The sequence below is a fragment of the Trichechus manatus genome, unplaced genomic scaffold (assembly GCF_000243295.1).
Source record: "Trichechus manatus latirostris isolate Lorelei unplaced genomic scaffold, TriManLat1.0 scaffold00282, whole genome shotgun sequence".
Lineage (NCBI taxonomy): Eukaryota > Metazoa > Chordata > Mammalia > Sirenia > Trichechidae > Trichechus > Trichechus manatus.
In genome coordinates this window covers 1,086,735-1,107,058 of record NW_004444218.1, presented here as the reverse complement: position 1 = coordinate 1,107,058, position 20,324 = coordinate 1,086,735, and the positions used below count along the sequence as shown (strand labels likewise).

Genomic DNA, 20,324 nt, shown 5'->3' with positions numbered 1-20,324 from the left:
CATTAGGAAAAAGGCTAAGTGGTAGGATGAGCTCCTCTTTGTGAAGAGAGATGCCATGCTTGGCTGTGCATGGGCTGTGAAGCCCATCACTGAAAGTTCTTAAAGATGGGACTCAGGGCCAGAGAACATGAGACTGAGGTGGGAGGGAGGCTTGCAGTGGGTACCCTCTTTGTTGTTTGATTTTTAAAAACCAGGTGACTGTATTATCTGTGTTACATTTTAAGAAACTAGTTAATGCAGCGGGTTGGGGAGATGCGGAGGGAGGCAACCAGATGAGGAAATATCAGGAATAGTGCTGGCCCAGAGGGCAGTGGGCTGAGGTGTGGTGGAGGACCCTGGCTCTAGCCACCACCCTGACCCATTGTGACCTCTCTGGCTGCGCCCAGGCCTTTGTGACAGTTGCCCCAGGGCAGACCTAAGCTATGATACCAAGAGTGCCCTCAGTAAGAGGGTGGCAGTTTGGGCCCAGGTCCAGAACCTGGACCTGGGGGTCAGGAAGGGGTCGCAGGGAGGTATGAAGGGGCCGAAAACCCTGGGCCCCTGTGGCCATTACCACCCTCAGTGCCCCTCACCCCCAGCACCGAGCCATGGAAGATGCCAGGATCAGCCCTGCCAGGCATTTGTAAGGTGGCCCTGCTTGGTCCCACTCACCTCACTCACCCTGTGGGGTCTATGAGGCCCTTCCCAGCCCCAGGGGCAGGTGGCAGGGTGCCCAGGGTGGGGGGTGAGTCACATGGGGCCTTCACCTTTGGCAAAGAGGGAGAGACACAGTGACAGAGACAGAACAACCAATCAGGGGCAAGCCAAAAAGAGGCGGCAGCAGGACTGGGATGGGGGCTAGCCCCCATACTCAGGGGGAGGGCGGGGGTGCTCAGGCAAGGGAGGGCCCCCAGCTCAGGGCCCGGAGCCAGTGGAAGGGACCTCAGCCTCGCCCCAGGCAGCCCCCTCCCAGCTCCAGAACCCACTGCTGGTGCCTGCAGAACAGTCTTTCCTCCAGCTGGAGCAGGAGAACCAGTGCCTGGTGAGCACAGCACCCTGTGGGCCCTGGGCTGGGCCTCAGCTCAGTAGTCCACCTGTGGAATGGGCTCACACTTGCTCTTGGGCACCTCTCAGGCCCTACACCTCCTTAGCCTTGCAGCCCTGGCCCCAGCCCAGCATGACCCCCAGACTCGGGGCCCAGAGGCAGCAGGGTCCCATCAGCCACCCTGACAGGTGGTCCTGTCTGTCTGTCCCCATCCCCCAGAAAAGGCAGAATCAGGACCTGCAGGAGCAGCTGGAGGCCCTCTTGGGGCCAGGACACCAGTTCTTGCCCCTGTGCCCCAAACACTCGGGCTGCACGGCCCTGGCCTGGGTAAGCTGTTGATGGGCCTGCAGGCAGCTGTTGGGTATGACCCATGACCCCATGCTGACCCTCAGCTCCTCTGCAGGCTCCTGAGCCAGCTAGGGCCCGGCCCCTGGAGGCCAAAATGCCCCTACAGGTGCTGCAGCAGGAAGTGTGCCGGGGGGAGGAGGCATTTATGCAGCAGTCCCAGGTGAGTCCTAGGGCCTGGGAACAGGGACCCTGAGAGAAACAGTAAGGGGCAAGGAAGAGGACAGTGGGGGGGGAGGCACCTCAGCTCTGATCATGCCCACTCAGTGCTCCTGTCCCTAGAAAGAGCTGCAGCAGATCCGCCTGTCCTTTGAGAGGAAGAAGATGGCCATCACTGAGGTGCCCACCTGGCCTGGATGGAGGGGCGGTCCTCACCTGGTGGGGGCGTATCTGTGGGCCCTGATCTCCAAGGGTGAGACCCTGCTTCTCTCCCACCAGGTGTGGGATGGCGTGGCCGAGGTGCACATGGCCCTGAACAACCAGGCCACCGGGCTCCTGGTAGGTCCCCTGAGGGGTGCGGCCCAACGACAAGAGGGCAGGGGTGGGCCTGGCGGAGTGAGGGCCACAGGTGGGCAGAAGTGGAGGACATAATTTTCCCCCTAGAACCTCAAGAAGGACATCCGGGGCGTGTTGGAGCAGATGGAGGACATTCAGCTGGAAATTCTGGGGTGACGTGGAGGGCTCGGGGCCCAAGGGCTGAGCCAGGATGGGGGCAGGTGTCCTACTCAGGATGGGATGGACCAATCCCTGACCCCCCCTCCAGTTCTGTGACACCAAACAAGGGGGGAGCTAGACTGGGGGGTGCTTGGCCCTGACGGTATGGCCCCCTCAGGGAGCGTGCCCAGTGCTACACCCAGGCCAGGAAGGAAGAACAGTTGGCTTCTATAGCGGTAAGTCCCCATCCTGCACCCCTCTCCCAGCCTTGAGACCTGACCCCACCCTGGAGGCACTATGAGGGGAGACCTCAATGGAAGGAAAGAAATGGACTTGAGTAGAGGAGCCCCAAGGGGGACCCCTGAGAAAGCCAGGTGACCAGAGCCGTCCTGGTGCTGACCCTAGCAGCTGGGGGGAGGAATGGGAGAGACCTAGACAGAGGAACACAGCTGGGCCCAGCCTCCCTGCCTTGATCTGCATTGGAGTCCCTATTCTTCCCCTCCTCTCAGCATTGCTCCCCCACCCAGAGGCAGTCTCTGACCCGACCTCCTCCCCAGCAGAAGTCGAGGCCACAGGTGGGCTGTTTGGAGGGCTTTAAAGGCCAGCTCTGGTAGGTCACTGCAAGGGCAGAACCTGTCCCCCCAACCACCTCATGGGCACCCCACACCCCCTGACCACCGCCGCCCGCAGGCTGCTGGCCCTGAGGCTGCTGCTGGGCACCCTGCTGGCTTGCATCACCGCCTACGTGTACGTGGTGGACCCTGTGCCCTTCGAGGGGTTGGTGCCGCCCCTGCTGAGCCGCGCCACTGTCTGGAAGCTCCGGGCCCTCCTGGGCCCCTTCCTGCATCTCGAGGTGGATGACTTCCTGCCCTTCTAGGCCGGAGGCTGGTGGCCGGCGGCCCCAGCAAGGAGGAGGCCGGGGGCCAGTGCTGTCCTGGGTGCCCAGTAGCCGCTCCAGCCCCTGCCCATGGCCACACCATGTCCCCGCCAGGAGCTGCAGAGGAGAATGGAGACAGGGTCTGTCCTGAGGGCTGGGCCTGCAGCCGGACATATAGTCATGACATTCAAGGCGTGTGAGCGCGTTTCCATGGAAATGGGGGGCAGCAGGTCTGACGCCTGCTGAGATGCAATGTCGATCTCGTAGTGCGGGTCTCTCATTGGTGCCCAATCCCGGCCCCCTTCATCAGGGTGGGCTCCCTTCCCACCTGCCTGCCCTGCCTCATCTGCCCACTCATGGCCCATCCCAGAGGGCAGGCAGGGATGACAGGCTCTGGACACTGCAGGCATCACAGGAGGGTCTATGCTGAACAACAGTGGCACAGTGAGGGCCTGAGGTGAAGACAGATGACCCGAGGGGCCCACCCTTCCACGTGACCTGAGGGGTCAGGTCTCAACACCTGATCCTGCTGACCCAGTGATCTCTCGCCCCTCAGGTAACCCCCCTGGCCCCGCCTTGCCCTCTTGACACTGTACCCCCAGGCTTCTTTCCCCCCCTTCAACCCTGGGTCCCCATCCAGCCCAGCCTCTAGGCACTGTCCAAAGGCTCAGAGGACGGGGCACCATGTTGGTGGACAAAGCCATGAAGGTAAACACTAAAATGTTTATTTGGGGGAGTTGAACGGGGGGAATACTCTCTAGAACAATATAGAATAGCTTTGTGGTTTGCTTGTCCCAAAATGGGAGAAATAGAGTTACTGCCTGGAACGGGCACCCAGCCTTGGGCCAAGAGCCTTGGCAGACCTGGCCTGGGATCCTGCGTAGGAGAAGGGCTGACCCCAGGCACCGCCCTGCCCTATCGGCCCCGGGGACTGCCGGGCTGTGGGCCACAGGGCCCTCTGAACCCCTCTGAGCCTCCTCAGATGCTTCATTTTCAGAGCACAAGCCAGGCAGGGTGTCCACGGGGGCACAGGCAGGCAGGCGAGGGGTGGAGTTGGGGCTGTGCCGGAGTCTCCTCTCAGGCTGGCGGCTCCGGGAGGTTAAGGCATCTGTTCATGTGCTGGGGCTGGGGAACGCAGAGTGACCTGCAGGGCAACCTGAGACCCCCAGCCCAGCCCAGCTCACTGTGACCCGGGCTTCAGGGGGAGGAAGTGGCTTCTGAAGTGCTTCGTCAGGGCAGGGAGCCTGGGTGATGGACAAGACACCGTGGGAGGGCCGTGCTGGGCCTGGCTGCTGCAGGGCCCTCCCTTGCCGGGGTGTTGGACCCCAGCAGAAGGTGAGGACTTCCTGAGGTGGGCGGACACAGGGTCATGGGCCCTGCCAGGCCGTGAGTGGGTAAGGTGCAACTGGTGGGAGAGAGGAGCCCCCAGCCCACACCCAGTCCTGCCCCAGGGTCCGCAGCAGTCTGGCCTCCTTGGTACCAATTGGGCCTGTCCCCGGGACTGGAGCTGCCTACTTGGTGTCCCGGTCTGGCCACGAGAGGCTGGGGAAAAGGCTGGAGGCGGCTGAGTGTAGGAGGCACACGGCCCCGCGGGGGGGCGCCCCAGCGGCCGAGCTCCAGGGGGCCCGCAGCGGGGCACGGTCCTCATGGCGGCCAAGGTGGCACAGGTGCAGGCCGGGGGGCAGCCTGGGCTGGCCACGCCGCCCCCATCCACGGCTGCAGGCGCCGATCCACCCCCTGCGGGCCGCAGTGTCCCATGAGAGAAAAGCAGAAAGGTGGAGGTCAGCATGGGGCAGGGTTGCCCGGCACCAGGGTCCAAACCCAGGATGGCCTCTCCTGGGCCCAACACGCCTTCACACTGGGCCAGGACTTAGGAAACTCAGGGTTCATCCGCTACCTCCCAGGCCCCTGCCCCAACCCCCGCCCCCCAGTCCCCATCTAGGCTGCCTCAGCTCTGAAAGCTGTGGCTTCCTGATGCTCCTTCCACCCCCATATCTCCTCCCCCTTCCTCTCCACCCCCTCTCCCACCCCATCCCTGAAATTTGCCAGGCAGAGGAAGGAGGACAGGCCTGGGACCATTTTCAGCAAGCGGCAGCTGCAAGACATGGCAGCACCCCCCACAGGGCACAGAGCCAGCAGGTGGCCCCCACTCATCTCGCTATTTCATCCCCCCAAGCCTGTGGGTCCCCTCCCTTGGGGGTCCCCCTGAGGTGGCCACAGCCCAGCCTTTCTCCAAACGTCCTGCCACTGCCAGGAACAACACAGAGCAAGAGACCCTCAAGCTGGCCACCACTTGCCCAAACACCAGCCCCATGCCAGTGGGCTGCCACCTCTCCCGGTGCCCAGCCCAGGCCTGGGGATCTCTCACCACGCCCGAGCCCCTGCGTCTCACCACAGCCTGGCCTTGCCCAAGGAAAGCATCCACGTGACTCTTTTTCTTTTTTTAATAAAATTATAGATATATAGATGTAGATACAAAAACACAGAACAGACACAACGCAAGCAGACGCTGCCGTGTGCTTACTCTAGGGCCCCGACGCCCGAAACGCGCTCACCCCTCCCCACGTGCCTTCCACACGGGTGCCCACGGCTCTGGCAGGGCCAGGGCCTGGGACTTGGCATGCCGTGGGGTGGGAATTGTCCAGTTTGGCAGGGAGGGGAGCTGGAGTAGGGTGGGGTCCCTGGTCTCGGCGGCCTCGGGGCAGCATCGGCCCCCCGGGTCCGCGCCCGTCTGCCCCCCACCACCTCCCACAAGAGCATAGAGCAGAGGTTAAGGCTTCAATGGACGCATTTCCCGGCAGCGGGCAGGGCAGCAGCAGCCGGGCGGGAGCACATTGGATGTGGCACAGCAGCTCAGCACACAGACACAGGGACGCGTGCCCACCAGCTGGGGCGAGACTGGACACACAGAGCGGGGACCCCCGCCACAGCTGGCTGTCTGTCCGTCTGTCTTGTCTGTCCACCCATCAGAACCCAGAGCCAACTTGGAGCTGGCTATCTGAGGCCTGGGGCTGGACTCCCTGCAGAGCATCAGGCTTTCCAAGCTCCAAGTCTCTGGCAGGGTCCTCGAAAGGCAACGTGTAGGAGCAGCCTGGGCACGTGGGACCCTCAGCCCAGCAGCCCACAGGCCACCACAGGACAGTGGTAGAGCCCCAGGCTCTGTCCGTCTCTGACCCGTCTGTAAGGGGAGTGGGTGGGGCTGCGAGGTTATTGGGAACTGGCCTGGTGGCAACCTCAGGGGACACGAGTGACAGTGTTGGAGCCAAGCCTGGTGGCGGGAGAAGGCCACGGGCCAGGGCAGGGTCTGCAGACCCACCGGCCACAGCCACAGGGAGACCACAGCCTGCAGCCTGGCAGCCCATGGACCAGCCATGCCTGGGGTCTGGTCTCCCCAGGTGAGCAGATGGGTGAGTGGATACGCAGGGGGTCCAGGGACAAGTCTGTGGAGGTTCTCTCTCTCCTACTGACGTGTCCACACCAGGCGTGGGCCTCGTTCTCATCCCTGGGACAGAGAAGTCAGGGGTGGGCCGCCGCTGTGGGGTCCTGGTCCCTGTGGCGCCGTGGCAGGCAGGTGGCGGTCAGTCATCACACCGAGATCTCGTACGTGGTCCCACCCACGCCGGACACCTTCTTAACGAGCGTGTGCCGGGCTGGGCTGGCGGAGGGCCCTGGGGGGCCAGCAGCAGGCCCCAGGCGGGCCAGGCCTGGGGACTGCCCATTAAGCTTACTTGGGGGGGTCTTCAGCTGAGGGTGGTCCCTGCATCAAAACAAGCACACACACACACACAATGAACATGGGACCACGGCATGGACAGGCAAACAGGAGGTGACAGGACGCCAGACAGACACAGACGCCAACCACACACTGTATGTGACCCTGGGCAGCCCCTGCCCTGAGCTTCAAGGTTCTCACCCAAAAATGGGTGGGGGGCAGCGCCTGCCAGGGGAGGTGCTGCGCTGTCACAGGACAGACAGACAGATATCGGCTCAGTCCAGTTCCTATAGAGAGGAAATCTGACAAGACCAGCCAGGATGTCATCAGAACTGTCATCGTCACCCTCCCAGCCCCTCAGTCCCTCCTAGCAGCCCAGCAACATGCACAGGCCACAGAGAGCATGGGGAGGCCAAGTGGGCCTGTGCCCATTCTGTCCTGTGCTCTGAGCTGGGGGCTCAGGGGTGACCCCGGCTGACCCCTGCCCGCCCAGCGCTGACCAACAGTGTTCTGACTGTGGTGGGCTCCCAAGAACCACTGCTGGCCCCTCTCGCCGGGCTCTCAGGCTCCCCGCTCATCACACCCACCACACTGACCTCCTCCTGTAGTGTAGGCCAGGGAGGCCATACTCAGGCCAGGCCACCCACAGCTGCGTGTCGAGCCCCTTCGTAGCTGTGTGGCCTCGGCAGGGGTCTCCCTGGGGCCTCAGTCTCTACCTCAATCTGCGCTTGGGACTACCAGGCTGGGGAGAAGCCAGGATGCACCCAGCGTGGTACCTGGCACAGCCCTGACACTGGAGATAGCCGGGTCAGTTGTATCCACAGGGGACCTGGGACAAACCTGGCCTCTCCCAGCCTTGGTTTCCCCATTTGTGAGCAGGAAGCCTCCGTTTCCCAGGGCCATATGCTCCACCGAAGGCCTGGGCCCTGGCACCCAGGGCGGCACGCTTGGATGCTAGGTGGGGATGCCCCAGCACCTTGCCTCCCGGGGACGCAGAAGGGCAGGCCCGGGAGCCTGAACAGGCTCACCTGGACGTGTGCAGGAAGAGCCTGACACAGGGAGGTCGGAGCCCACTGCAAGGGAGGGCCATGCCCCACCTCCACAGAAGGTACCCCAGGGCCTGTCCCTGCATGGTCCACGTCAGCTCTGAGAAGAGGTGTGTTGGGTTCATGATATGCCTGGGTTGTCCCTGAAGCGGGGCTACCCTGTCCCCTCTGACTCACACAGGCTGACCAGAAGCCTTTGAGGTACAATGAGGCCTGCCCACTCGCCCTGCACCGGCAGCTCACATCAATGGCCTCCCTAGGCCACCTCCAAGGGCTTGGCCAGAGAGCCACAGGTGGCTAGGCTCCAGCCCTGTCCCAAGAAACCCACCCACACCCTGGCACACCCACCTCTGCACGGCCAGCGAGGGCGGCGGCTCCGGAAGATCCGTGTGGATGAAGGAGACAGCTTTGGGGCCTGTGTAGGAGGGCGAGCGCGGGGTGCTGGGTGGGGAAGGTGGTCCATGGCGCACCGGCGACCTGTGTGAGCCGCTGCCTGGCCGGGGCCCTGGGGCATGGCTGTTAGCCAGGTCGGCCTGCAGGGAGGAGGATGATGTCCCTGGTGCCCGGCTCACTGCACTTGACAGCGAGGACAGCGAGGTCTGCAGGGCCGGGTTGCGGGCGCCCCCGAAGCCGGGCCCCGACACGAGGTCGTCCCTGGAGCCATAGCGCATCGGGGGGCCACGGGGGCCCTCAGACAGTGTGCTGGCCTGCTGTAGGCTATAGGAGCTGGGTGCATCATAGACACCCGAGTCGCCAAAGAGTGAGTCGGCCTGGGAGCGCAGGAGCCGCTCACGCTCCTCCCGGTCCTTGCGCTCCTGGATGGAGGCCATGATGGTCCTAGACAGGTTGTCGTAGCGCACGGGTGAGGGCTCCCGCGGTCGGGGGCCCAGCACGGGGCTGAAACTGCGGGGTGGGGGCCGAGGCGGCTCGCCCACTGCTCCTGGGTGCAGGTAGGATGAGCGGTAGCCAGCCACACTGGCCGAGGGGTGGGCTGGGCATGTGTGGCCCCCGGGCGAGCCAGGGTTAAGCAGGCTGTCATAGGACAGACTGCCATTGCGGTTGGGCAGTGCATGGGGGGCAAAGAGGCCTCGGTGGGGTGTAGGGGGCCCACCCTCAGCTCGCAGGGGCTGCAGGGCCACGTGGTCCCCGCCCCGCCGGCCCGCAGCCTTAAGGCTCAGCGTGCGCAAGGCGCCCGAGAAGGCATCGGCGGCACTGAGCGGAGGAGACGGGGGGTAGGCCGCGTGCAGGCTTCCAGGCGCATAGTCAGGGAGGTCCAAGCTGGGCTCGGACGTGAAGTCCAGGCTGTGGATGCTGTCATCCCCCAGGGTCAGGGAGTCCGGGCCTGGGGCCTGCAGGGAGAGGGAGAACATGTCCACGTACTGCCAGCCTGCCACCCTGCCTGGCCAGGGCTCAGCCACTCACTGGCTGTGGAGGACAGGGCATCCCCCATCCTGCGGCCACCAGGCCCTCCCTGCCCACATAGTGGCTGCAACCCTGGTGACATTAAATGTGGTGGCAGGCATTATCATCTGGCTGCCTCCAAATGCTCTTTATCCTGACCACTCCCTCCTCTCCCAGCCCAAGGAAGTCGGGACAGGGCAGAGGAGAGCAGGGGGAGGCCGTGCCATGACTGTTGAGGCCGGGGAGCTAGGAGCCCTGTGGCCACGTGCCCTGCAGTGGCTGTGCCCAGAATGGCACAGTAGTACCAGGAGCTGGGCTTTGAGGAGACACAGTAACTCCAGGCCACACCCAACACCTGCCAGCTAGGGGCCCTCCAAGGACGTGCTGCAGCCCCGTGGGCCAGGGTGTTGCAGCACAAGGACAGGGGCTGGCTATGCAGCCCTGAGTGCACGGGGAAGGAGAGGCCTCCTCGGCTCTCTCTGATTCGGGATACACAGGTCTGGGCTGGTGACAAGAGTCCATGGAACCTCCAAACCAGAGGGAACGGGTGGGAAGAGCTGGCAAACGTGGCCTCAGCCCACTTGGCCGACCAGCCTGTATCTTCTGTGGCAGTCAGGACAATGCCAGGAAGGAGGTGACAAGAGAGATGGTGCCTAAAGCCCCATCACCTACAATTCCCAAGAGGGCCTGGCCCTCTGCCCACACGGCTCAGCCAAGCTGGGGAAACCCAGACGCCCAGCCTGGTGCCCCTGAGAGGAGGGGGCGGGCAGCCCTGGGGCATGTAGGGTCGGGCCATTCCTTAGGATCCCCAGGGCAGCCAACTGCTCCACAGAGAAAGTACAGGACTTCAGGTCTCAGGAAAAAGAAAAAAGCTCTTTCTTGAACAAATTTCAAATTCTTCTGAAGTCTTCCCGTGGGCCTTATGGAATGATTAAGGGTGGAATTCCAGGCATCCTGGCATGCAGGGCACGGGGGCAGCCTCCTACTGACAATGGCTGCTGAGGGATGGCTGGCACCAGCCTTCCCAGGCCCTGCCCGCAGGCACCCACAGCACTTTCCCTGACTGGGGCAGGGCCTCCTTACCTGTTCTCCCTGGCCACAAAAGGGTGCCTTGGGACCCGCGGAGAAGGCAGGCCGGAACTTGTACATAGCGGGTGTTGGAGGACTGGTCCTCTGCGCGGATAGGGCACTCTCTGCGTAGATGGACAGTGGTCAGACTGGGGTTGGATGGGTCACCATTCCACACTCCCCGCCATGTCCCCTAGGCCACCCCCACCTCACCAGCACTGCCCGGGCGTGAGGTCTGCAAGTCGCTGCTAAAAGTGCCCGCCTCCACCTTTGGGGGCAGGGGTGGCCCCAGGTCCATTGGCTTCTCATCCAGTCGGTCCAGGCTGCCCTTGGACTAGGAGGGGGTGGGGTCAGTGATGGGCAGGGTATGGATGATGGGTGGGGCTTAACTGGGGACTCCTTCCCAGGATCCCCCCGGCCCCTTCACCCTTCCACCTCTTCTGCTGTTAGTTGCCGTTGAGTTGATTCTGACTCATGGTGACCCCATGTGTGCAGAGTAGAACTGTGCTCCATAGGGTTTTCAAGGCTGTGACCTTTAGGAATGAGATCGCCAGTCCTGTTTATCTTCCAAGGCACTTCTGGGTGGCTTAGAACTGCCAACCTTTTGGCTAGTAGTCGAGTGCTTAACTATTTATGCCACCCAGGGACTCCGCCCACCTCTTCTAGGCCCCTCCTATCTGCCTGTTCTCCCCTCCATGGCTCTGACCTCCACCCATCCCCTACCCTACCCGAGGCCCCCCACCTTGTTGCGGCCCAGGCTGGCCTTCAGCCCATTATCGCTAAGCTTGACCTTGAGTGGTGCACTGTGCTCCAGGAGCTCGGGCCGGAGGAAGGGCGGCTTCAGGCTCACAGTAAGCGGCAGCCGGGGTGGCTCCACCACGTACCTGCACAAGGTAGGGGTCAGCAGCCCGCAGGCATGCCCAGGGCAGAATGCACCAGGCTCAAGCGTCCTGGTTACCCACCCCACGCCCAGCAGAGGCCCCTTGCCATCCTGCCTGCCGGGCCTCACCGGGGCGCCAGGGGGCTGCACAGCACATGCTCCACGTTCCCACAGCAGCCGCGGGTGAAGGGGTTCACGCCCCCGCGGAACTTCCCCGTCACCTGCAGACACGGGACCCCTCAGCCAACCTGGCCACCCAGGGTCCAGGCCAGGGCAGAGAGGGGGAAAGGAAGGGAGGCGGGTGGGCGGGGTCAGCCCAAGGGTGCCCCTAGCCCAGGACACCCCGGCCTGTCCCTGCAGGGAGCTGTGGAATCTCTGGGTCCTGAATCTCTGGTGGCTGTAGTGTCCACAGCCAGGGTGGTACAGGGGGACAGGGCAGTCACGGCCCCACCTAAGGGTCTCCAAGGCAGAAGCCACTTCTCATCATAGCTGAACAGGCCAGCCAGCCAAGGGCAGTCCCCAAATCCCTCCCCCATCCTCTTAGCTGTCCAGGGACACTGCCCCCAGCCCCGCCTCATTTGGGGTCTGCACCTGTTCGTTGGTGGTGCGCCCCCGCGTGACCAACACCACATGGAAGCCAGTGAGGCCGATGACAGGGATGAAGAAGAGGCCAGCCACACACATGACGACCATTCTGGCTCATTAAGGCCAATGGCATAGGAAGGAAATGGCAGGCCCCATTAAGAGCAGGACAGAGCAGGTGCCTGTGGACAAACCCCCCGCCCCCCCACTTAGGGACCGGAGACTCATTCGCTGGGCTGACCCAACCCCTCTGGGCCTCAGCTTCCCCTGTGGAGCAAGAATCCCCAGGCAGGGCACTGCCTTTGCAGCTGAGGGTGTGGGGGCCAAGGATACGTAATGGTGGTGTGGGCAGCTCCCAGCCCCTCAGCGTGGTTCAGCACATAAACCAGGCCGAAGGCAACGACGCCCACCATGTGCGCACTGAGCGACAGCAGGAACAGGAAGAAGTAGCGGTAGTTGCGGCGCCCGATGCAGTTGTTGACCCAGGGGCAGTGATGGTCAAAGTCCTGGATGGGAGCAGTGTGTCAGGGAGACTGGCAGGCAGGGACCTCAGCCACAGGGCAGTGGGGAGGGGGCAGTGGGCAGGAAGATAAACTCGAGAAAGGGCCAAGGGCTGGGCTGGGCAGGTGGCAGACGATCACCTCTACGCAGTTGTCGCAGACGCTGCAGTGGGAGCAGCGGGGTGGGCGGTAGAAGTGGCACGTGGCGCACCACTTCATGCGGACCTGGATGCCCCTCACGTCCACGTTCTTGTACAGCGGGGCCCTGAAGTCGTCTTCCTTGTCCTCGTCCTCGTCCGCTGCAGGCCGGGGGTGGGGGTGGCAGGAAGGTGACTTCCCTGGTAGGGGAGCTCCTCCCCAATCTCTGCCAGGCTACCCCAGGCTCCCTAAGGGTCTTCCGAGCCAACCACTCACATACTAGCCACTCACACAAGTGAGCAGTTGGGCTGCCCCAGCACAGGGCCCTACCTCGCGGGAAGACACCAGGGTCCATGAAGGTGGCCATGCTGAAATTGGCCAGGACAAAGAGGAAGATGATGCCATTGTAGACAGGAACTGCTGGGGACACGGCTCGTGTCAGCCACGGGCACCTGCAGTTAACAGCAAGCCAGAGAGCCAGGCTAGGGGTGGGGCAGACAGGCGACGTGGGGATGCAGGAGGGCACGGGGGTGGAGAAGGATTTGGCGTGACCACGGGTGTGCAGGCTGGGCCTGCAAGACCACCGTCAGCTCTGTGTGGCTGTCAAGGGAGGCTGGTGCCACCGTGGACCCACAGAGACCTCTGCCCAGTGGTCTGCCACACGTACACTCAGCCACTGAAGGTGGTCTTTGTCCCTGAGTGCCAGTTCTAGTCCTGGCAGCCGCTCCATGAGGGTGGCTGTTAATAACTCAGTTCACAGTTGAGGAAACTGAGGTGTGGAGAGGCCAGTAGGCCTGGGAGTCACACCATTCAGGAGGAGTGCCCCACAGCCAAGCCACATCCCTTCACCTATCACTGGAGGTGGGAGCCAGGAACAAGGCCAGGGCAGGCCACTCCTGCCCCTTTGAGACGCTCTGTCCCTGTACTCTGACAGCTGCGGAACCACGGAGAGAGGTCGGTGACCCGCCCTGGCAGCCAGCCCCGGGCCTCACCCAGGACCTTTCCTCAACTCAATGAGATTTTGGGGTACAGCAGGCCACCCCCAGGCTCCCTAAGGGTTTCCCGTGTCAGGCACTCACACATTGGCAAAAGTGAGCAGATGGGCTACCCCAGCACAGGGCCCTACCTCGTGGGAAGACACTAGGGTCCGTGAAGGTGGCCATGCTGAAACTAGCCAGGACAAGGAGGAAGATGATGCCATTGCAGACAGGAACTATTGGGAACACGGCTCACCAGGGAGACTTTGGGGTGTGAGGGACCCCAGGAGCCCCCCAGTCCTTGCTCAGTAAATGAGTGGTGGGTGTCACCCTGGTCTATCCTGCAGGGTGGGTCTCAGAGTCTCAGCCACCAGGCACATCCCCAACAACTCCTTTGCTTTCGGCTGGTTTTCACATTACTCTCCAGAGGCCGGTGCAGAGACCCTGCTGACTCCAGAGAAGCAGAACAGCCCCTGACCCTCACATCCTCACTGCCTGTCTCCAATGCACCCCCAATTCAGGGAAGCCTTCCTGGACCCTGGACTCCCTGTGCACCCCCCGTACAGGTCTGGCACAGCTCCGCTGCTGGACAGTGCCTGCCTCAGCCCGCTGCCTGGCCCTGCAGCAGGTCCCTGAGTCTGCCCACTCGGCTCCTGAGGAACTTCGGCCTCTCACGGGCTCCTTACCCCCTCCTCCAGCTGCTGTGACCAGCTGGTGGGCCCAAACAGCTCTGTCCCGCTGCCCAAGCCCTGGACTCTGCCCCTCTGAGGGGTCCGGGGACCTGTCGCCTGCTCGAATCCAAACAGCAGCCCCAAATCATGGGGATACTCCCTGTACATGCTGTCCACGCTGGCACCCATGCCTACCTTGGCCAGGAGCCAGCCGTGCGCCCGAGCAACCGGGCTCCATGCAGCAGAACTTCGCTATTTTTAGTGGGAAGCAAAAGGCTATTTAAAGATTTCGCTTCCCACGGCAACACAACCGGCGGGGCGGGAGCCGAGAGTTATCCATTCTCCTTTTCCAGGGTCCAGCCCTGGCAGGTGAGCACACGTGCCAGGACACAGGGCTTCCGGCATGCAGTCCCCTCTGCCAGGAGTGCCCCTCCTCTGTCACCCCACCCTGGCCCCCTGGAGCGCCCACCCGCAGGTGCCTTTCCACACTCCCCATCCCGTGGGCTGAAGCCTGGCATACACAAGGTGCTCAGGACGCGTTTGTGCCCTCTGGTCCAATGCAATTCAGCAAGGTGACAGTGGGGCCCTGCAGCGTCGTCTGCACAGCAAGGCAAGGGGCACGGGCTTGGCAGGGAGGCGAGATGCCCCCAAGAGAGGACCAGTGAACCCACCCAGAAGAGGTGGTCGGGAACAAGTGAGCTCCCCATGTTCCTCTGGGAAGGAATGGCTACAGCATTCACACAAAATAAAACTGTGGGCCGCTTATTAAAACATTATTAAGAACTTCAAGATCACAACAGCAGACCATCAAACCAAGCATGTGCCTTCGGATACAGGGCCCTGGGCAACTGCAAAGACCACACACCCACGAAGCTGTCCCTGATAGAGGACGGGATAGTCAAGCAGACAGCACGTGCAGCAGAGGGCCCAGGGGGTGAGGACGCGCGGTGGGAGAGGAGGCCTGGCATGGCAACACGAGGCAACGAGGTCGCTGTCAGCTTTCGCCTGTGGACAGTGGGCGCTGCTGCCTGCCGGCCTGCACAGCGCATCCAACCCTCCTGCCCGCGCAGGCACTGCCCTCTTCTCCCCATTCTGCAGACGAGAAGCAGAGGCTCAGAGGGCTTGGTCACGTGCCCAAGGCCTCTGAGAGGGTCTGCGCTGGGATTTGAAACTGTGTCTGCTGCCTCCTGGCCCTGATCTCATGTGGGCCCTTAGGGTCTATGGGGGTGCCCTTGTCCACCAGCCAGGTGGGTACTGAACCCCGTGTGCAAATTCCCCCACCCCCATGTTGATCGGAGCTCCCCACTGGCCCAGGCAGCCTGCACTCCTTTGTCCTCTCTCAGCCTCAGCTTTCCCCCCAGGCCAGATGGGTTGGACTACAGCTCTGAGCGAGATGCCCCAGGGTAGGTGGGGCAGCAGCCGTGCAGCAATGGGGCCACATTTGGAAACCTGTATTGTGACCGGGCAACGACTGCTTTGGGGAGCTGGGTGGCCTCTGCCCATTGTGGGCACCTCAAACCAGGTAAAGGCTGGGGAAGCTTCTGGGGAGGAGCCTACAGGTTCTCTGGGACCTGAGCCACCGCCCCCCCCCCAACCTCCACCATCTCCAGTCCCCTAGGCCCAACTCAGGCCCTGGATCAGGCGCTCCCATGCTCTCTCATCTCCCTGCTCTCTCTGGGTGGCCTCCCCCACTCCCCAGGGGGTGTTATACTAGGGGTCTCAGGCCTGGGTCTCCCATAATCAGAATTGGCTCACGTGCCAGCCCCACTAGGGCCCAGAATTCAGTTGCCTCAGGAAACGTATGTGGGCTAAGTGAGCGCCAGGCATGGACAAAGACACACATGCATACTTGCATGAACACACAGAGACATGTACACATGAACATAAACACATAAACAGGCACGCAAAGATATGTACATGTAAATGCATGTGTACACCAATGAACACAAACATGCATCGAGACATACGTGTGTGAACACATAGGAACACATCTGCACGCACAGGCATACAACTACACACTCACAGAGGCATACACACATGGGCACGCATGTGCAGAGGCATACATGTACACATACATACATATGCATATACACATACACACATATAGACAGCCCACTGGTGTACAAAGAAGGCACACATACACACATTAACACATCCACAGGCAAGACACAGTCCATGTGTGAATTCATACATGTACACAGCCATGCACATTTGTGCACACTGGTGCACATGCAAGAACATGCACACACATGAACATATGCTCATGTAGACACAGAGGTGTACAAATTACACACATGAACACAGATGTTCCGTCTTCCTCTGCCGCTCCCAGCCCTGGTCCAACCCGGGCTCAGCTGCCACGGCATGGGCCTCAGGCAGGCCCTCAGCCTCTCTGGGTGCCCCTCCTCATGTCCAGCAAGCTCTTCGGGGCCAGGCTCAGCAGCCAGTGGATGCTTAGACCACATCTGCTCTGGGGAGGGCTGTCCCACCATGGGCTGGCCCCAGGAGGCCCTCAACAGTCCCCCAACCCTGAACTCGTCGAGTCCAAGTGGTCAGAGACACAAAACCATGGGTCTCCTAGGCTGCTGGTGGGGCATCTGGCCTTCAGGGTGTGCCCTCCCTCCTAGGAGCCCTTCCAGGCAGAGGGCAGCCTTCCCCTATAGCCTCCTACTCCTTGCTGGGTCAAGCCACAATGCAGGCCAGAGGCAGGCTGAGGTGGGTCTGGGGAGCGGGAAAGTCCCAGCTCTGAGGCTTGGAGCCCTTCTCCCTACCCCGCCCCACCCCCTAGTGTCAGGGTTATGGGTCAGGACATGTGCCACGGACGTGGGCCGCACCCAAGTTGAAGCCCTGTGTCCTGCCTGGGCTGGGCAGGGAGACGCCACCCAGCTGCTGGGAGGGGTGGGTTCTGCAGGGGTAGCATGTGTGCCACAGCTAAATGTGGAATGGAAAATTTTAAATCAGATGTTTTCATTTAAATCAGTTTCTTCATTAATGCTGTTTGTGTTTGAGTGGCGTTTGCCCACGGGGGCTGCCCAGAACCAGTGGGTCAGTGGCCCTTCTGCCCTGGTCTGGCTGGGCAGTTACAAGATGATTGCTCCACCCACAGAGTGCTCAACTCACCCATCTGACCCCTACAGATACCTAGGGTAAATGGGGAAACTGAGGTTTAGAAGGGCCACACACAGCGAATCTCGGAAGGGAGGGCTCACACCTGTTTCCAAACGCAGGTCCCACCTCCACATGTGGTCCCGGCCAGCGGCTCCCTGCAGCCTATTGGGGTCCCCGAGTTTGTGGGAGGGACTGGGAACCAGTTGCGCCACCCCAGCGGTCAGTCTGCCGTGGCCTGGCTCCAGACGTTTGCATCTGACCCAATAGCCCAGCCCACTGACGTTCACAGTGTCCCTGTCATTCTGCTCAGGGGCTCTGTGCGGAGTGGGGGCAGGGCAGAGGCCCAGTCTGGGGGGTCCTCGGACTCTGCCTAGCACCTGGCCCAGCCTGGGACTCTGTCTGTTGGCATGCACCCCCGTCCGCAGCACCCAGGGTGAGGGCAGGGAGAGGGGTACCCCCTCTGGGCAACCTTCCTACATCCCCAGCCTCTTCAGGTTCTGCTGGTCCCCCGGTGAGATGGTCTGAGGGAGGGTCCCCTGCCCTGTGTGACTCAGGGACCATCACCTGTCTGGACACAAGAAACCCTGCCCACAGGGGACAACTTATGTCTACTCAGTGCAGACAGTGGACCTGGGGGCCACCACTGTCCGGGAAAATCAAGATGCAAACGCAGGAAGGTGGAGCTCTGCAGAGGCCTTGAGGGCAGAGCCAGGAGGGGTGCGAGATCCCAGCTCAGGGACAGGCAGTGGCACAGGAGTGAGCACCCTTCTGGACCCAACACAGGAAGGGTGGCCAGCAGGGTGACAAGAAGCCTGCCCCAAGAAAGGGACCTGTGAAAAGGAGCTGCCTGGTACATCCACCCCAGCCTGCCTGCACTTCGCCTACCAGAATCGCTCGGCCACTGTGTCTAACACCCACACCATGTCCAGCACCCACGGGCCTAGCCCCCAGCAAAGCCCCCTCCTCTGGAGCTGAGCTGTCTCATAGGGGCCTAGCAAAGCCGGGGTAGGGGGCAAGTCAGGGTACCTGATGACCATTGGCCAGGAGAACTGCACAGGCCCGAGGAGCAGGCCTGGCTGGGGGCAGGGTGTGGGGGAACCCTGGACCGAGGGATGAGTGGAGCTCCTGAGGCTTTGCTAGATGGCTGCTGCACATCTGGACCCCACACTAGCACCCTGGTCCCCACCCTCTGCAGGGTAGGACCCCTTCTCCCAGACACATGCCAGCCAAGGTCAAAGGGGACACATGCAGGCCTGGGGTGGGGGGTGGGCACAGGAATGGCCTCTGGAGCCCCTCAGAGGAAACCTCCATGCCTCAACAGCACTGGTGTCCTTGAACACAGAGCCTCAGCTTCCAGGAACAAAGTAAGGGAAGAACTAGCACTTTGCAAAGTGCGGACAACCTCAGTGGCCAAGATATGGGGACAGGTTAAGTTCACAGGGAATATCCACATCTCAAGCCTTTTGTTGCCATAAATATTGTGTTTTACACATCTGAAATCACAGGGAAGGGTTCTTGGGGTAAGTCAGCCAACAGGCACACCCCAGCATGGCCCCAGGAAGCACCAAGGGGAGCCCAGGAAGAGAGGGGCCAGATGCAGAATGCCTATCTGGGGGTGCAGTTAGTTCTAATCTCTTTAAAAACCAGGTTCTGCATCTCACCAGTTCTCAGAAGAGAACATGAGTTACTTTTAAAGTCAGGGAAAAGACACTGAACAGCATTTGGGGAATGACACATGAAGACGCACAAGTGGAGGCCTGGCTGCCGGGAACAGCACCGAGATGCCCACCCTCAAGATTCCCACACTCTCACTGGCCTCCAGGGAAGTCAGGGCCTCCAGGGCAGGACCAGGACTGGGTGGCAGCTTCCTCCTTCAGAAGCTGTGGCAGGGCCCATCCCCCTTGGACTGCACCCCCCCCCAAGACAGGCTCCCCAAGCCCGCCCGCCCACTGGCCCTCTCCTCCTCCCCGCCACGGGCCAGCAGCATCTGTGTGACAAGAAACACGTCTGCTTGCCCAAGCCAGAAATAAGCCCGTCCACACAGGTCTTTTTAAAATACTCTCTTGCAGCCTTCAGTGCCCACCCCAGGGCTCCTACCCCAGGTGGGCAGGGACTCTCCCACCCCTACAGATGCCCAATTCAGACTTGCTATTGCTAGGGTGAAAGGGGGCCAGGCTGCCCTGCCCAGCCTGCTCCAGGCTCACTCACACTTGGGCCACCGCCTCAGGGCAGATGCCTCGCTGGTTGCGGGCACCCCCAGAGACCTTCTTCCCCACGAAGGCTGGAGTGGCTGAGGCCATCACTCTAGCCCCTGGGCTCGTCTCAGATGTGTGGAAGCGGGGTGGTTGCAGAGCCGCATGGCTGAAGCCTGGAGCCCCCCCCTCCTCTTCTTATGCCTGAAAGAGCCTGGGGTGGGGGAACCCCACCACCACAGAGAGGGATCCATGTCATACAGGCAGTGCTCTGGTCTGCGAGCCAGCCCATTTCTCAGGCGTAGAAGTTAAGGCTGGATGGCCCAGTGCCCTGCCCGCCCTCTGCCCCACATCCCAAGGTCTGATTTCCAGGGGCCAGGTGCCTGCCCCAGCCAGCCCACAGCAAGGCTGTGCAAATCTCTATTCCTGGGTGTGGCCTGGCCTGGGCCCTCCAGCTGCAACCACTGGCTTGCCTGGCTTGCCTTCCACTGAGGCCAAGGGAGGGCAGAGGGCCCAGCAGGCTTCAGCCACGACTAGGGGGCAGGCACGCAGCTGCCAGGCCAGGCCACACCTACGTGGAACAACTGGGCTCTGACCCAGGCTGGGCAGCCCAGAAGGCTCCTTGCAGGGAGAGCTAGTGGCTCTGAGCGCCCACGTTCCCTCGTGGGCCTGTGGGGTGTGGAGCCACACCCTGGGCAGCCGCTGCACCCACTCCCCTGTATGGCCCAACGCCCCACACCCAGGACCTCCCTGGCACCCTCATGAGATGCCCACCTGGCATGTGTGTTCCCCACCGGGCCTTGCCTGTCTCTGATGCCCCAGAAGGAACGCACTCACAGCCCAGCCTCTCAGCCCACGATGGGGACTCACGTATGCCGCGGCGCCGACTCTGCCCAGCAGCCCGGCCCGGTCCCCCGCCAGGCCACTGTGCCCGACCCAGTCCCCATCCTCCGCCAGCCTAGCCTCTGCTCGTCGCCCATCCGGATGTACCCGGCCGTGCCCCGACGCGGACTCACGTGAATACGAAGAACAGGGTGCTGGAGCCGACCAGCAGCGCGGCGGCTGTGGCCACCGGGATGTACTTGGCGGGTTTGAGGCGCGTCCCGGGGCTGCGGGGCATCCTGGGCGCCGCGCCGCCGCATCCCTCCC

The 20,324-nt window shown here is 62.2% G+C and overlaps 2 protein-coding genes across 2 annotated transcripts; one reads left to right on the top strand and one right to left on the bottom strand.

Annotated features, from left to right (window-relative positions):
* Positions 1–1,693: 1,693 nt before the first annotated feature.
* Positions 1,694–2,900, top strand: CCDC188 (coiled-coil domain containing 188). The gene is made up of 6 exons (XM_012559618.1): positions 1,694–1,708; positions 1,808–1,867; positions 1,973–2,037; positions 2,202–2,259; positions 2,584–2,633; positions 2,714–2,900. The coding sequence occupies exons 1-6, from the start codon at positions 1,694–1,696 to the stop codon at positions 2,898–2,900; spliced, it is 435 nt and encodes a 144-aa protein (XP_012415072.1).
* A 3,396-nt stretch (positions 2,901–6,296) lies between these two features.
* Positions 6,297–20,318, bottom strand: ZDHHC8 (zinc finger DHHC-type palmitoyltransferase 8). Its single transcript, XM_004390092.1, has 11 exons — positions 20,192–20,318; positions 12,558–12,679; positions 12,231–12,388; positions 11,923–12,095; positions 11,599–11,701; positions 11,137–11,228; positions 10,870–11,011; positions 10,341–10,461; positions 10,143–10,252; positions 8,007–9,007; positions 6,297–6,657 (listed from the first exon to the last, which is right to left on the bottom strand). Exons 1-11 carry the CDS (start codon positions 20,293–20,295, stop codon positions 6,486–6,488), a joined length of 2,298 nt encoding a protein of 765 aa, XP_004390149.1. The 5' UTR covers positions 20,296–20,318; the 3' UTR covers positions 6,297–6,485.
* Between the last annotated feature and the right edge of the window lie 6 nt (positions 20,319–20,324).